General features: G+C 38.1%; 1 protein-coding gene across 4 annotated transcripts in view; it reads left to right on the top strand.

The window, feature by feature from the left end:
• STAP1 (signal transducing adaptor family member 1) overlaps window positions 1-15,686 on the top strand; it is a 52,489-nt gene that overhangs the window by 33,831 nt on the left and 2,972 nt on the right. For 3 of the 4 annotated variants that reach the window (XM_020999812.2, XM_020999809.2, XM_078148796.1), the window contains 5 exons: window positions 921-977; window positions 4,553-4,725; window positions 7,877-8,005; window positions 13,761-13,830; window positions 15,336-15,432. In XM_020999812.2, the coding sequence (XP_020855471.1) occupies window positions 921-977; window positions 4,553-4,725; window positions 7,877-8,005; window positions 13,761-13,830; window positions 15,336-15,432 (526 nt within the window). The remainder of the gene's footprint in view (window positions 1-920; window positions 978-4,552; window positions 4,726-7,876; window positions 8,006-13,760; window positions 13,831-15,335; window positions 15,433-15,686) is intronic. The other variant, XM_020999810.2, reaches the window with a different exon arrangement.

Genomic DNA, 15,686 nt, shown 5'->3' with positions numbered 1-15,686 from the left:
GAGGAAACTGAGGCTGAAAGAGGTTACTTTAAGATTAAATTACTTATGTAGGCACATGTACCTAGTATCTAAAACAAGATCTTATTCAGGTCTTGTTAACTCCAAGACCAGTAGTCAATGCATGGAACCAAGTAATGTACCCCTTCATTTGCTGAAAATAGATCGGTTACCTATTTTTGAATTGTTTAATCATATTACAAATTCATGAAAACTGAAGCCAAGAGCAGATTTCAGATTAGATTTTAAAAGTTTGTGATATTCAGGGAAGAAGATTAGACATAAAAAAGTTTATTCCCACCCGTATTCTTAGCATATCCTACTGGTGGTGAGGGTATATTTTGTAGTTCACTCTACTTTTTAGGGTTTGTATGTAGATAATGAAGTGGACAGATAACTGGCATTGAAATAAGCAAGGCCAGGGTTCAAGTCCTGTCTCTGATATACTTAGTGGTATGATCATTGTAAGTTTTTGCCCCAGGAAACTCTGTATCAGCTACTGAAGTTGATATGTGCTGGTAGAAGGAGTTTCCATGTTGCTAAATTTCTGTACTATTGAAATCACAGCCCCAAATCAAGCCCCAAATTATATGTTTCTGATGCTTATAAACTAACCAAGACTGCATGGTATAGTGTGATAGAGAGCGGGCCTCAGAATCGGTAAGTCCTTATTCTAATCATATTGGCTCTGTCACTGGACTAGTCACTTAACTTCTCAAACCCCCAAGTTACTCTAAAACTGTAAGTAATAAATAAGAAACATTAATAGAGGGAGTTTGTACCAGACAATCCCCATACCAATGACATCACAGGTCTGGTCCTAAAATAAAATTTAAAAAGCAAACTAACCAAGCAAAATAACAAAGATGATTATAGTGTATTTATATGTTTAGTCCCTCATTCACTTTTTTCTTCCTTTTCAGACAGAGAACATAGAAAGTGGGGAGGAGTGGAGAGGCTTTATTCTTACTATTACAGAGGTAAGAGCTACCTGCTCCACTTTTTCTTCTGAACATAATATAGTGGAATTCTTGCTCTTTTTTGTAGCTCATTATTTTGGTTTTCAGAAGCACATTTGAAAATATAAAAGGCGTCTAGTGTTTTTTCTCAAGCACAAAAGAGTTCTCATGTCACCTATTGTTTCCTGGCAACTAGCAAACAATTTAAATTTTTTAAAAAATCTAAACTTTAGGGGCAGCTAGGTGGCACAGTGGATAGAGCACTGGCCCTGCAGTCAGGAGGACCTGAGTTCAAATGTGGCCTCAGACCAAACACTTGATACTTATTAGCTATGTGACCTTAGACCCAATTGCCTAAAAAAAAAAAATCTAAAATTTATTCAGCTACTTCTGTAGTAAGAAACACAGATTAATAAGAGAAGCTTACTCAATAGCCATGATATGTAGAACTGAAGAGGTCTAGGGCTTTGGGGTGCTGCTGGAACCCCAATATTGCGGTGCCAGGCCCTGCCTGAAAGAATTCAGCTCAGCCAGAGGAAAAGTTTATTAATGATAAAACATATAATAGGCCAGGTGATGCCTGTAAGGATGAGGGCGTGAGAGGTTCTCAGCCTTTTGGGCATGAGATTCTTTTTTTTTCTTTTGGCTAGGCAATGAGGTTAAGTGACTTGCCCAGGGTCACACAGCTAGTAAGTGTTATGTGTCTGAGGCCGTATTTGAAGTCACATCCTCCTGAATCCAGGGCCAGTGCTCTATCCACTGTGCCACCTAGCTTCCTCCGAAGAGGGGGAGCATTCTGGGGAAGTCTAAGGACCTCTCTGTCCTGACATTGGGACCCTCTTTTTTTTTTTTTAGGCAATTGGGGTTAAGTGACTTGCCCAGAGTCACACAGCTAGTAAATGTCAAGTATTTGGCCTGAGGCCGGATTTGAACTCAGGTCCTTCTGACTTCAGGGCCGAAGCTCTATCCACTGCATCACCTAGCTGCCCTTGGGCATGAGATTCTCAGCCTTGAATGAGGGCCAGGGTAGATTTTATATACTTTGGGTAACCAGGGAAGGGTCTGGGAAAAAAGTCTGGGAAAAGGGTCTGGGTGAGAATTCCCAGAGATTGGAATGTTTAAGAGATTGAATAGACAATGGGAATAGATAATGAAGGAACTGAAAGGTATCTGAATGAGATTAAAAGGTAGGCTAAGGCTTTCAAAGGGAGATGAGGGTCTTGGTCCTGTAGACAAAGGGGAGCCAGATTCCCTTTGGATCAAGGGAGGAAGACCTCAGCTTGGGCCACACCCCATTATAACCAGAAGGAACCTTGCAGATCCATTCCAATCCCCTCATTTTACATTTGAGGAAACTGAGGTTTAGGAGAAAATTTTCATTTATATGAAGTGAACTAACCCATATGGGGACAGAATCCCCAGTGAGTCTAAAGATTCAACAAGGTGGAGATGCTGCAAGGGTGGGGGAATGACCTTTGACTTGAAATTCTTCAAATACAAAGTATTCTGCAGAATGATCCTGATTGTCTCAAAATGTGGTGGCTAACATTTAACCTTGGGTTACTTTTCTAAGATGTCAAAGTTCCCTGTTGAACTTGTGCCCATACTCTTTCCTCTTGGAATGGAATGGGGTGGAAGTAAAGCCCTGGTTTCATTGGTGGACAAACTCACATCCTAATCTTAAATCAGTCTCTTCCTAGGCTATTGCCTGATCTTTGACAAGTTGTTTTGAATCTGGTTAGCAAAATATAAACATGATTCCTAATTTGAACATTGGCTTAGGACTGTTCACAGAAAAGAGTTAACATTTAAATGCTTACTCATTTACTAAGTTTCTAGAAAAGAGCTCAGTTCTTGATTTTAGGAGACTAATGATAAAACATACCTTCCCCCCTTCTCAACAGATGGGTGGTGGACTAAAGGCCTGGAATAAGGCATATATTCTCAAATATGGCCACTGTATTGTATTGTTTTGCTTCACTGCATTTCTTTGTTAAAAGAGAGGATTCTGTTTCGTGGGGGTGGAAGAGAGTGGAAGATGAGAGGAAGCTGTGGTCACTGGAAAATGACAACATAATGAGAAAAAAAAACTTCTGTGCAAAAAATAACTATGTGCTTATCTAATGTTCTTTGACACATTTTATCAGAGGAAAATAGCTTTACTGCTAATAATAGTTCATTAAATGTTGCAGTAAGATAACTTATTTTTTTAAAAAATGATGTAATGACTGTTATCAAAACAATATCATTCTGATAATCAGCATCCAACATATGGACATAAGGCTACAATAAACTCTAGTGCTTAGAGGAGACCCCTCCCCAATTTTCATATTTTGGATTAGCTCCTAGTATCTCATTTCTAAGTTAAGTCCTTACTGTCACATGAATTAATAGAATTTTAATGAGATGATGAATATCTTCATCCTTGATCCTTATCAAAAGAAAGGAGGTATTGGGAAAAACACTAGCCAGGGAGTCAAAAGATCATAGGCAAGTCACTCTAGCCAAGCACCCCTACCTGGTGATGATGACATATCAGGTGTCTTCTAACTTTACAATTCTGTGATATATGAATTAAACAAATGTGAATTTTACAGGATTTATTTCCATACTAGATAGTAATTATGAGGATAGTAAAAAGCAAAAAGGCCAAAGACTTGAAGATGGAAGGGACTTGAGAGAGGGAGAAATGGTTGGTATAGATATAAATTGCTTCTTACTATACTAGACATTTACCTATTATTGCTTCTTTAGCTAGGTCTATAAATAAATAGCGTGGTCCAGCTAGCCTATTTGCTAAAACATGATGCTAAGGAGATTGGATTCTGTCCCCATACGGGTCAGTTTGCTTCTATAAATTAAAATTCTCTCCTGAAGTCATATTTTATACTCATCAATTACTTTACAGATGCACACAGTTGCCCACAATAGGGAGTGAATCTGGATGGCTCAGCACAAAACCATCTCTGCTATTAGAAAGTTCATGGATTGAGTGTAGTATACTTAAAAAAAAAAAACTAAACTAAACTCCTGCAGCATCCATTAATGAATGGTGTCATGTTAACAGTGTTATCACAAAGGTCATCAAAGCTTATGAGAGTACAGCTGGTGAGCCACATTTATTTATAGCTGATTTGTTGTGAGCTGGCTTGGTGCCCAGCTCTGCCGATCAAACCTCAGATATCCTGGATCATCCCTAGCCCCCAATGTATTTCCCCAAAATAAATTTATTGTGTGGATCTGGAGTATGAGAAGTTCTGCTCTGGGACCACAAACAGAGAGCCCATATTAGGTAATTCCAGGCTACTCCATTGATTCTAATTGGCTCAAAAATGATCCCAAGGGATAAAAGTAGAACTAAAATTTCCTGCATCTTCCACTCTTCCCATCTAAGTAAATAAACATTTATTAAGCACTTATTATGTGCTAGGTAGGCACATTGCTAAGCACTGGGGATAAAAATACAAGGAGAAAGACAATATTCTCCTAAAAGGTGTCTGAAGCCTTCAGGACCAGACCAAGTTCACATCGGCTGTATATTATCCATTACATTGCTTTCCTTAACCTATTTGCCTTATGTTTTAATTAATTCTTAGTTATCAGTCCCTCAGCATGTATCACTGCTACCTGGACAAATGATCAGACTGCATGAAGTCTTAGAGAGAGAAAAGAAAAGAAGGATTGAGATTGAGGGACCACCCAACATACCTTTGAGAAAAGACAAGCAACCAGTTGGGGAGTATGTGGACATCCTGAACCCTATGCCACCGTAAGTCCTTATTGAATAATAATTAATTCGTCATTACTTTCCTAGCTTACTTATTTGTTGCTACTAAAGTAAATAAACTACTTCTGAAGATTAAGCCAAGGACAGTAAACTACTTTCTTTGGAATAAACAGCATATCACTGAGCAAATGGCTTCCCAATATCTGTCTGCAGCTGAGCTGCAGTCTCCTTTTTCCAATTAAATGCTCGATAGCTATACCTACATGTACTGCCAGTACTTTAAATCCAACTTACTCAAAACAGAATTTGTCATCTTCCTCTTCCCCACCTTCCCAATCCCTGAACCTTCCCTTCCTTCTAATTTCCCCATTTCCATTTACGGCATCGAATGATCTCCTAGTTAGGCTTGAAAACTCAAAGGCCAGCCCTGCCCTTTGTCACTTTTGTCTCTCTCACTCCCCCGTTTCTCAACCTCACCCATAGAATCACATAGAATCTTAGAGTTGAAAGCGGCCTTAGAGGCCATGTAGTCCAATTCATACCCAAACAAGAGTCTCATTTATAGCATACCCAAGAGATTGTCAACCAGCCTTTAAAAAGTTCTTGGAAGAGGGAATTTCCCAAGGATGCCCTATGCTATGTATGAATTGCTCCAAATGGTGAAGAGTTTATTTTTATATCAAATTAAAATTTGTATATTTGCAGCTTAAGTTCATTGTTTGTCTTTTTGGTTGTTGGTTTTTTTTGTTTGTTTTTGGTGAGGCAATTGGGGTTAAGTGATTTTGCCCAGGGTCACACAGCTAGTAAGTGTCAAGTGTCTGGTCTGAGACCAGATTTGAACTCAGGTCCTCCTAATTCCAGGGCTGATGCTCTATCCACTGCACCACTTAGCTGCCCCAGTCCATTGCTTCTAGTTCAGCCTCTGGAGGCCAAGTTGAGCAAATCCAATGTGACAGTGAGTCAGATATTTGAAGAAAACTATCATCATTTCCTATAGTTATCTTGTCAAGGCTAAATATCTTCATTTCCTTCATCTGATCCTCACCAGGAGTTCTGGACACGCTCCTTGCTGTCAATATACTCCTAAAAAGTGGTACTGATTTATTCCTGATGTGATCTGATAGAGACAGAAATACAGTAGAGCATAACTCCATGAAACTTTATGCTGCTTCAGGAGTTGGTACTCTTTGAAAAAGGAGCACACCACAATTCTGATCCTCTTTTAATTTTTTTTTCCTGAAGTGCTTACCTATCTAACAGTGAAAATAGTTTACCAATATTAGATTAAGAATCCCAGTGTAAGGAGATAGTTCATGCAGCTATCTGAAAACATTTCTTGCCCACTTGGTCTATTTAAAGAGTGTCAGCTTGTTCATTTTACCTTGGTGATCAAACTGTTCTTTATGAGATATGGCCCCTGGTGGTGTGTGGTGAAATAGTACATGAGAAGAGAAAGGGAGAGTGAGGTAAAAAAAAGTGGAAGAGTCAGACACTGCTAATATGAGAATTTGTTTTACTTGATTATACTTATTTGATACATGGGAGGACTTTTATTTTTTGAAGGGGAAGTTGTGGGGGAAATGAGTGGGTAGTGATAGTGGTAGGAAAAAAAGGTGAAAAAAGAAAAGAAAGGAAATAGCATCAATGATACATTTAAAAATATACTAAAAAGTGCAAAGGAAGTTCAGAAGGGGATACAGATAGGCCGGGAAGTTTTGTTATTATTGTGTTAAATTTAATATATGTATACTTGAAAACCATGTCAGAAGTTTATTATTTCATCTTGGTATATGGATATATTTATGTTTGCTGATATTTTATAAGCTGCTTATAATAGCATACTCCCCCACCCCCAGAAAAAATCAGGAGAGAGTGAGGGAGATAGAAAGAGTCAAGTGGATAGAGTATATGAAGTAGATATTGATTACTATGTAAGGGAGGAAAGTCTGCTAGGTATGGACAACCAGAACCAATTCTGTGATAAAAAGTAGGGTGTCTTTAAAGTTGATTTAGCATTGTGCTCCTGGGAAGTTGGTTTTAGAGTGAGTTAAAGGTAGGTAATTCCTGATTTTATAGCCAGCCAAGTTTGTTACAGGCCCTGGGTCCTGGGCTGTGATATCCCCATGAGTAACTGGAAGCTGATAACAAGGTCCTGGCAGACATAAATATCTGGTTGATATAGCTCTGGGCCCCCAGTAATCTGTCTGCAGGAAAAGACAGTGCTCAGGGAGAAGCCAAAAGACCTAGACTCGGGATTTGAGCCTAACTGATGGAAGTGGGAATTGCTCATAAGTGTTTGGGGCCATGTCATCCTGTAGTGTCATTCATGATATCAATATAGAACCCTGTCTGCCATCACTTAAAACATTTTTTCTAAATCAATGTCTTTTGTTTTTACAAAACTTAAGTGTTCCAGTATTCTCATTCACTCCTTCCCCCCCCCACAACTCAAAGAATAAAAGGAGAAACAAACAAAAGATACAGTTTAGTAAATCTAACCAACACAGTGAAAAGGTGTGACATATTCTTTGATCATTCTTATCAAATGCTGGGCTGTCAAAAGAGAGAATCAAACTTTTATTTTAAAAGCTGCTCTTATCAAATCTTATTAATTAGAATCAATTTCTAATTGCCACAGGAGCTATGCAATGTGTCTAAAGGGTGAGTCAAAGAAGGCATTCAGACATATCCTTAAAGACTAGTTGCTTAAAGCAAACAGGAATGGCTAACAACTCCAGTGCAGCATTAACAATGAAGTGATCTCCTCTCTGGAGAACAGAAACAAATAGTATTTATTTAAAAGCTTATTGTAAAATCTCAGAATGGAAATGAAACCATTTATTGTCTTAATTTCATCAACTATTCTGGGCCTAAATATTCAGAGATTGGTTGTGTTTTGCTAAAGGAGTTATTTAAATTTTTGTATTCTCATTTGGTAGGGAAAGGATTGGGGTGAGGGGTAGGGGTGAGTAAAAGGAAGAATTTTAATTATTAGAATATTCACATAGGGTAATAGGAATGTCACAGGTTGTACCCTACAGGAATTATAAGATGAATTATTGTGGCACAACCACAAGAGGGGAAACATCAGTCTCTCTCCTACCAGACATTCAAAGCATTTTTAAAACTAGTCTTTTGATTAGTCAGTCAGACTAAAAATTAATAATTCATTCTGTCTTTTCTTCATCTGTAGGTGCTTTTACTCAGTGTCTCGGAAAGAAGCAACCGAAATGCTAGAGAAGAACCCTTCTTCGGGAAATATGATCCTGAGGCCTGGTAGTGACAGTAGGAACTATTCCATTACCATCAGACAGGAAATAGAGTATGTTGAATTTACAAAGTTTATCTAATATTTAACAGGAATTCTGTCACTAAGAATGCAGAGTCTTATAGTTCATATGATTTTATACTTAATGTGGTGATGGCAGACTTAAGACAAATACCTGCTATTATAGGAAAGAACAATTAGCAAATATACTAACTTGGGTCCAGTTTATATTTCTCTTATCAAAGAAGTTTTTTTAAAAGTAAAATACATTCGAAAGTGACCATTTAAAACTTAAAATGAACTTTGTTTATAAGTGTTTTTGAACATCTGTTTTTCACAGCAGTGATCTAAGGCTCCATTATCAAAAATATAAAATGAAATGGCTAACAAATAATTATCTTTCAGAATAAAAGTATAAATATAGCTTTGAATTCCAGAATTTGCTAATTGTTCTACCTTGTTGTAGACACTAGCCACTGTATCTTTTGGTTATAAAAAACATATGTAAATAGAGAAGAAAATAGTGGACTAAAGGTACACACATAAACAATGAATCAATCAAGAACATGACCTCAAAATAATAAGAAAAAAATACAGCAAGACATGAGGCAAGGTAAAAATACCAACTGTGTGATTTTATGATGAATATGAGCTCAAACAGAGTTGCTTCATAAATTGGGAACTTTAAATCAGCTTTCAGTGTTAGTTCTGTGGTTGGCTGGTTAGTTTGTTTTGTCAGCATGGTGATTCTGAGGCAAAGGCTTCAGGTTCATTCCCAGAAAGGGTGCCAACTTTTAATATTTGTCTTTCACTGTCACAAACTGCAGGATCTCTCACCTCACCCAACTGTCTGGAAAACACGTGGCAGTGATTACCAAGGAATGTGGATATGAGGGCCTGCATGGATTAGAGAAAATCCATCATCACAAAAAATGTCATCTTTGCCAAAATCATTGACAAGTAAAGGTCCTCTCTAGGCTAAAAGATCTATAAAATTCTAAACAGTTCACTAAAATGAAAAGTCAACAACCATTAATGATCATCAGAGAACAACATGTCTGGAAACATGACATGACAAGTTGTTTCTCAAATTATGGCAGAATCATAATTAAATCATCTCATGAGATCATAGAGTTTAGAGCTAGAAAAAGACTTTGCAATCACCTATTCCAAAGCTGTCATTTAAAAAAAACTTTTTTTTTTATTTTTAGGTAATTGGGGTTAAGAGACTTGCCCAGGGTCACACAGCTAGTAAGTGCCAAGGGTTTGGTCTGAGGCCAAATTTGAACTCAGGTCCTCCTGACTTCAGAGCCAGAGCTCTATCCACTGCACCACCTAGCTGCCCCCAAAGTTGTCATTTTTTAGATAAGATCTAAATAAGCCAAATTGAGGTCTAGAGAAGCTGACTTATAGAAATATTTTCTTTCCATTTCTTCATGCAAGCTTGCCTGATCAATCTGTCTGCATGTGTTTGAAATATGTTATTGCCTTCCTATTTTTAAAATATTGTCAGTATTTTTACAAAGCCAAATATTTTATTCTGATTAGCTTCTTAAAATCTTTGCATTGGTTTGGGGATTTCTTCTAGCTTCGATTAATAATGTTATTAGTTACACTGAGCATTCATTTTCTACATAGTTGAGCATTTGGACTGTGGATGTGGTTTTTGACCAAATGCATTTTTAGAATATTGGCCTATCCAGTTTGGTTCAGTGTCACATTCTTCACTTAGCGCTTGCATTATGCGCCCTGTTACATCATGTGAGAGAACTAATCAGGAGAAATTGGTTTTCATCAATTCTACATTATGATACATACCAGGAAATTTCCTCAGTTTCACAAAGCTTTTGCTCTTGATGAACAGAAGATGAAGAAACCAAAAAAGGAGTCAGTAGCAAAGTTGAAAGGTTGAGGTTTTTTCAAATTCCTAATTTGAATTAAATTGTAAATTCCTAATATGAATTTTTAAAGTGTCATAAGTATCTGTATGACAATATCCTTGGGGGGAAATTCTGTTCATTTTGAAGTAGGCTGACAGAAAGCTGTTAGTGAACTAGGAAAATGGAATGGTCAAATTAGAATATTCTAGCATCTAAGTTCCTATGTGTACATTTTGACAATTTAGCTGTTTTATATTTCCAAAGGTCCTCGTGTTTGCAGCTCTTCACAGTGAACAAAATAATTCTGAAGAATCTGACCCCCAGAACATCTGTCTCTTCCAAAATCCCACAGCAGATCTTTTAAAAACATTTAAAAGACATGATTCTGATTGTAATTTCCTTATCTCTGCTGGACAGCATCTAAAATACTGAAAAGTGAGGAATAGCAATGGCAATGAATCTTAGAATCATAGAATGCTAGGGTTGGAAGGGACCTGAGAGGTCATACCTAATCCAGTCCTCTTATTTTACAGATGAGCAAACTGAGACTCACAGAGTTCAAATGATTAACTCAAGCATTCACAACTAACTAGGAGAAGATTCAGAACTATAACTCAGGTCTTTTGTCTCTCAGTCCAGCTCTCTTCTTTCTAGCTTGATAGAAGAATATTTAACTTACTCGATCTTACTGAGTCCCTGAGCAAGAAGTGCCTGGCAGTAATCCAGTGTTAGGAAACACCTGTGTTGTCCACAAAACCAAACCTCTCTTATACACAGAACAAGAAATGCTATTCAGTCATGTGAGTCAGTAAGTGTGTCTGGCAAAACAGAAGCAACAAAGAGCATATTGCTTACACAGAAGCAGCTTTATGGAGGCATAAACTCCACCTGCTAATCAATCATGAATTTTAGATTAGGGAGGGACAGAATTACTGTATGCCAGATTATTAAGGTGACCCTTCTCTTAATGGAGGATGTCATTCTTACTGGCCTGTGCATTCAGAAGGCAAGAAGCTGTTCTCATAACACAACTTCCTGTTTTATTTTTATCTTCTTTAAATTGTTATTGGTGGTTAGCAAGCTAGGATGGTAGACAATTTACCAACAAGTTACATCTTCCTAAGAACTTAGGTCAAAGTCTTAGAACCAAGAAGAGGTAAGATGGTGTGGTAGAAAGAGCATTGGCCTTAGAGTCAGAAGATTTGAATTTGAACCCCAGCTTTGCTGCTTATTACCTAGAGCAGGCTACTTCACTTTGGGGCTCAGCTTCTTCATCTGGAAGATGAGGGGCTTGAACCAGGTGATCTCTAAAGTCCAGAAATCCCATGAGTCTCAGTGCCATACAAAATAATTTACGATGTGTTTTTTTTTTTAAGGTTTCAGCCAGGAAATCTCAAGATAACAAATTGTACCAACAACTTTTTTATTCTAACTAATCCTTGAAAAAAAAATGATAGGGGGGCAACAAGGTGGCACAGTGGGTAGAGCATTGGCCCCAGAATCAGGAGGACCTGAGTTCAAATCCAACCTTAGACACTTGACACTTATTAGCTGTCACTTAACCCCATGGGCAAGTCACTTAACCCTATGGCTTAGCCAAAAAAAAAAAGTGGAAAAAGTGATAGGGCCGAGGTGAGAGCCAGGGGCACGTGTTGGAGGAAATGTATGTTCTAATGCCAGCTACAATTGTGAATCCTACTTCCAGTTAATTTTTGCTTTTTTTTATCCCCCTTACACAAAATTGGGATTCATAAATAATGACCAAATTTCCCAGGCAGTTTTATGCAACAGTGTATTTATTGGAACCAGTGATATTTTAAAATGTTAACAGCAGATGCTAAAGGCCTCTTTCATTCTCGCAGTTGTGCTGTACGTAGATAAGTAAGGTTGGCCTTATAGATAAACAGTTATTTTCAGAAGAATGTTGGGAAGCTCCTCCTTCATTTTCCCAAATCTTCCCCACCATCCTGTAATTGATGTCTGAATTGCTGCCACTGGGGAGTCTTTATTTTAGGTTATGCATTGTCCCATGTTAAAGGGAACATAAAAATAATATTCTGGCTAAAGAGTTATTAGCCAGAAATACTTTTATGTTAGGCAATTTGTGATATTTTCCCCAACTTGATGGCTATATGAGAGCAGGTGCTGATAAGTTGAGATCATGAGGTGCTATATAGCAGTATGGTCCGGAGCGGAATACCCTAAACTCTTAAAGAGGGGGAGAGGTTCTGATAAGGTAGAAAGACATTGAAATGAAAACTTCATGTGTCATACAGTTTTGCTTAGGACAGGCCTTACTTATTGGGCAAGTCGAATTAGTAGTTCTCTCAAGCAATTAATCAGAAGCAAATAATGACAGTTAATTTTTCAACATTGGGGGAAAGTTTAGAGAAAGCCATAACCTTAAAAGGGAGCCAAAAAATACAACAAGACAGACATTAAATTCTCATCTTACAGCTTCAGGTACATCTGCTGTTCTTCAGTCATATCTGACTCTTCGGGACTCTGTGGACCAACTGTCCATGGGTTTGGTTTGGTTTTGTTTTTTGGCAAAGATGTTGGAATGGTTTGCCATTTCCTTCTCTAGCTTTATGCAAACAGGGGTTAAGTGACTGGCCCAGATTCATTTAACTGGACTTAGCTATATAAGTACTAGTATGTTTCCTATTTATTAGAATTTTCTGTATAATCAGGTATCATTTGGAAGAGTCATGAGTATATTTACATAGAACTAGAATATGAGGAGTTAAACTTAAATAATGTATTATTTTAAGTGAGTTAGTGGCACTTTTTAAAGTGAAATGATTATTTCTCCCTGCAAGGTTGTCTGGCCCTCCTTGATATTTCATTTTCTACATTCCATTTCTATTTATGTGCTACATTGCTTCTAATCATGGCATGGAGATGGCCCTGGCTTCTTTCAGTTTGTATCAGCATAATGCAAGCTCTAGAAAGGCCTGTCAACTTGGGAAGGCTTTAAATGTCACTTCTAGATGGACAAAACCTAGAACTAGATTCAGATCTCCAAGCTCGACACCAGGAGGTTGGCCACCAGGTGACTGTTTTATTTCAGCCATCCTATTTCATAAAGACCATGACAGTCCCATCACTTATTACTTTTAAATGGAGTACTGAGTACCTTGATCAAATCACTTAACTTGTCTACTCTTCACTTTCCCTCTCTGTAAAAGGGAGGTAAATACAGTGTTAGACTTGGTGTTAGGAAGATTTGAATTCAAATCTAGCCTCAGACACTTGACCTGGGCAAGTTACTTAATTTCTGCCCTCCTCAGTTTCCTCATATGTAAAATGGGGATAATAATAAAGCATATCCACTTAACCTCTTCCAGCCTCAGTCTCCTCATATGTAAAAGGGAGGAAATTTTAGTTCTAACCTGCTTCTGTAAAATGGGGACAATAATAGCACTTACCTCCCGGGGTTGTAGTGAGGATTAAAGGAGGTATTCATTAAATACTTTGCAAAGCTTGAGGTGCTACATAAATGCTAGCTACTATTATATGCCCTGAAGGATGTTTGTGAGGGAAGTACTTTGTGAACCTTAAAAGCACTTATGTAAATGTGGCTTGTTCTTTAGCTTCAGGCTTTACATGTGTCAGGCTTGAACAACCTGTGGCATGCCAAAGGATGTGCAGGCCTGACTTGTGTGCATCCACACAAATGAAATTGTGAATCCTACAAATATTGAAGGACTTTTCACTAGTCACTGTCACTGATCCAGATCCCTACATCATTAGCCTGAAGTAGCCTGGGGAAAAATACAGAGATAGATAAAGGGACTCCCCAGACATTTTTGCTGGGCTGAATGGAAATTTTATTTGTCATATGCATGTTTAGTTTTTATTTTTTCCCCACAACAATGAGAACAAATAGGAAAGAATCTTTATTTTTTTTTTTTGCTTTGTTTCAGCACTCCAAGAATAAAGCACTACAGAGTGGTGAGCGTAGGAGCCAACTACACTATTGAACTGGAAAAACCAGTAAGTCATTATCTTTGTTGTAACTATTTTCGTTAGATTAATTCTGCCCAGACTTCTGCTTTCTAGAACTATAAGGAAGGTTGAAAAACAGACAAAAACTTATTGCCCAGGAAATTTGTGCTGATGAAAAATATCACGTTAAAAGAATTGAGGCTAGCAGATTCTCTGGATGGAGAGTGTTGAGAGGGGCAACTTTGGACTGAGTGGTGATGGAGCAGGGGTAGAAGGTTGTAAAGATTTAGGAGGTGATGCTCTTTCCCTCATTCACTTTGCACAATTCTTTCTAAATATAAATTATTTTTAGGGTGAGACAGAATATTAATTGTGCTAGACATCTGATTTAAATTCCCCCAAGTAAAAGAGTTTAAAAGAGTTTGTTTAAAACTAGTAAGAAGTAGAGAAGCTTGCGATTCTTATGCTTTATAAGTTTCAGTTCATTTTCAAATCTAAAGGGAAATGCTTGGGAAAATGTCCCTCCCTCCTTCCCCATTCAACACCCCCCCCCCTTTTACTTCTTTCACCTGCACAATAACAGTGGAGGGGGTGGGGTGAAGAAATCCTTTCCTTCTTGGTCAAGGCCATTAAGGTGCTTCCAGATCATCAGTGGTTGGGGATACTTTCAGTGTAGCAGTCTGATTACAGAATGAGGGAAGGAAAGGAGCTGACTTTCCTTGGACTGAGACTGAGGAAGGATGCTAAGAATGCTTTTGTTTACAGGAAACTGATAGGTCTCAAAGAAATTTATATTGTTCATCGGGCCTCCTAGCCCTGCCCCTTGCTTTCCCAGTCTCATTGCTTCCAACTCAATGGAGAGGAAGAGGAAAGCCATAGAATTTCCTGTGTTGTGACCACATCCTCTACAGCTTAGAGAGGATGGGCTTCAATTGGAGGCAGCAAAACTGCTGGCAAAGTCGTCTCTCGTTTGATTTCTAGCCTCCAACCTTTCCCAGGATTCCTTAGTTCCTATCCCTGGCCTAGTTTTTTAGAACATTCTAAATGTATAAAGGCAGATTAAGATTAAGCCCATTGGAATGTCTGCACTAACTTCAACCTTTGGAGCCATGGGCAATTGACATTGTTTCAGGAGGGCCGTGACCAGAGGACAAGGTGACTCCACCAGCTAATACTGAAACAGTGTTTTTCATTTCATATAGTGTGTTACTATATGTCATTGGTATGGTATCAAATTGTCCTTTTTGTATTCCTTTTCACCTTAGAGACTGGCCTTGATTTTCACTTTAAACTGATTTCTCAACTTGCACAAAAGTGTGCGTATGTGGGCAACATGAACATACTTAGCTCAAAGCTCCCCCCACCCCAGGCCAGTGGTGGCCCTGCAAACACACACTGAGTCTTGTTAATTCTGTACCTCCTGAGATATTGTATTATGCTTTATATTATTAGACCTTATGGTTGTAGGGAGCAGATATTATTAGATTGGTCCTGTGGTCGTTAGACATAACCTGCATTCCTCCTCTTGTGTTTTCTGTCTTGTTAATACTCAGGTGACACTACCCAACCTCTTCAGTGTCATTGATTATTTTGTGAAGGAAACTCGAGGAAACCTAAGACCATTTATATATTCCACTGATGAAAATCTTGGTATGTTTCTCAATGTAATGGTCCATGTATGAGGTAATAAGTTGAAATGTACCCGTTTGCAGTAGGAATGAAAGTAAGAAATTAGCATCAGTAAAAACTTTTTTTTTTTAAAGAAAAGGATGTATTCAAGAAACACTTAGGAGAAAGAATTGATAATATTTGGTAATTGTTTGGATGTGGGGGTGGTGATGGTAGGCCCCCAGACATGAGAGATGGAGTTTTCAGATGAGTACAGAGATTTAAGCCTGGGTAAA

This window comes from Phascolarctos cinereus, unplaced genomic scaffold (genome assembly GCF_003287225.1).
Source record: "Phascolarctos cinereus isolate Bilbo 61053 unplaced genomic scaffold, phaCin_HiC Scaffold_9;HRSCAF=440, whole genome shotgun sequence".
NCBI classification, from domain to species: Eukaryota; Metazoa; Chordata; class Mammalia; order Diprotodontia; family Phascolarctidae; genus Phascolarctos; species Phascolarctos cinereus.
The sequence above is the reverse complement of the archived record's forward strand: the minus strand, read 5'-3'. Positions and strand labels throughout refer to the sequence as shown.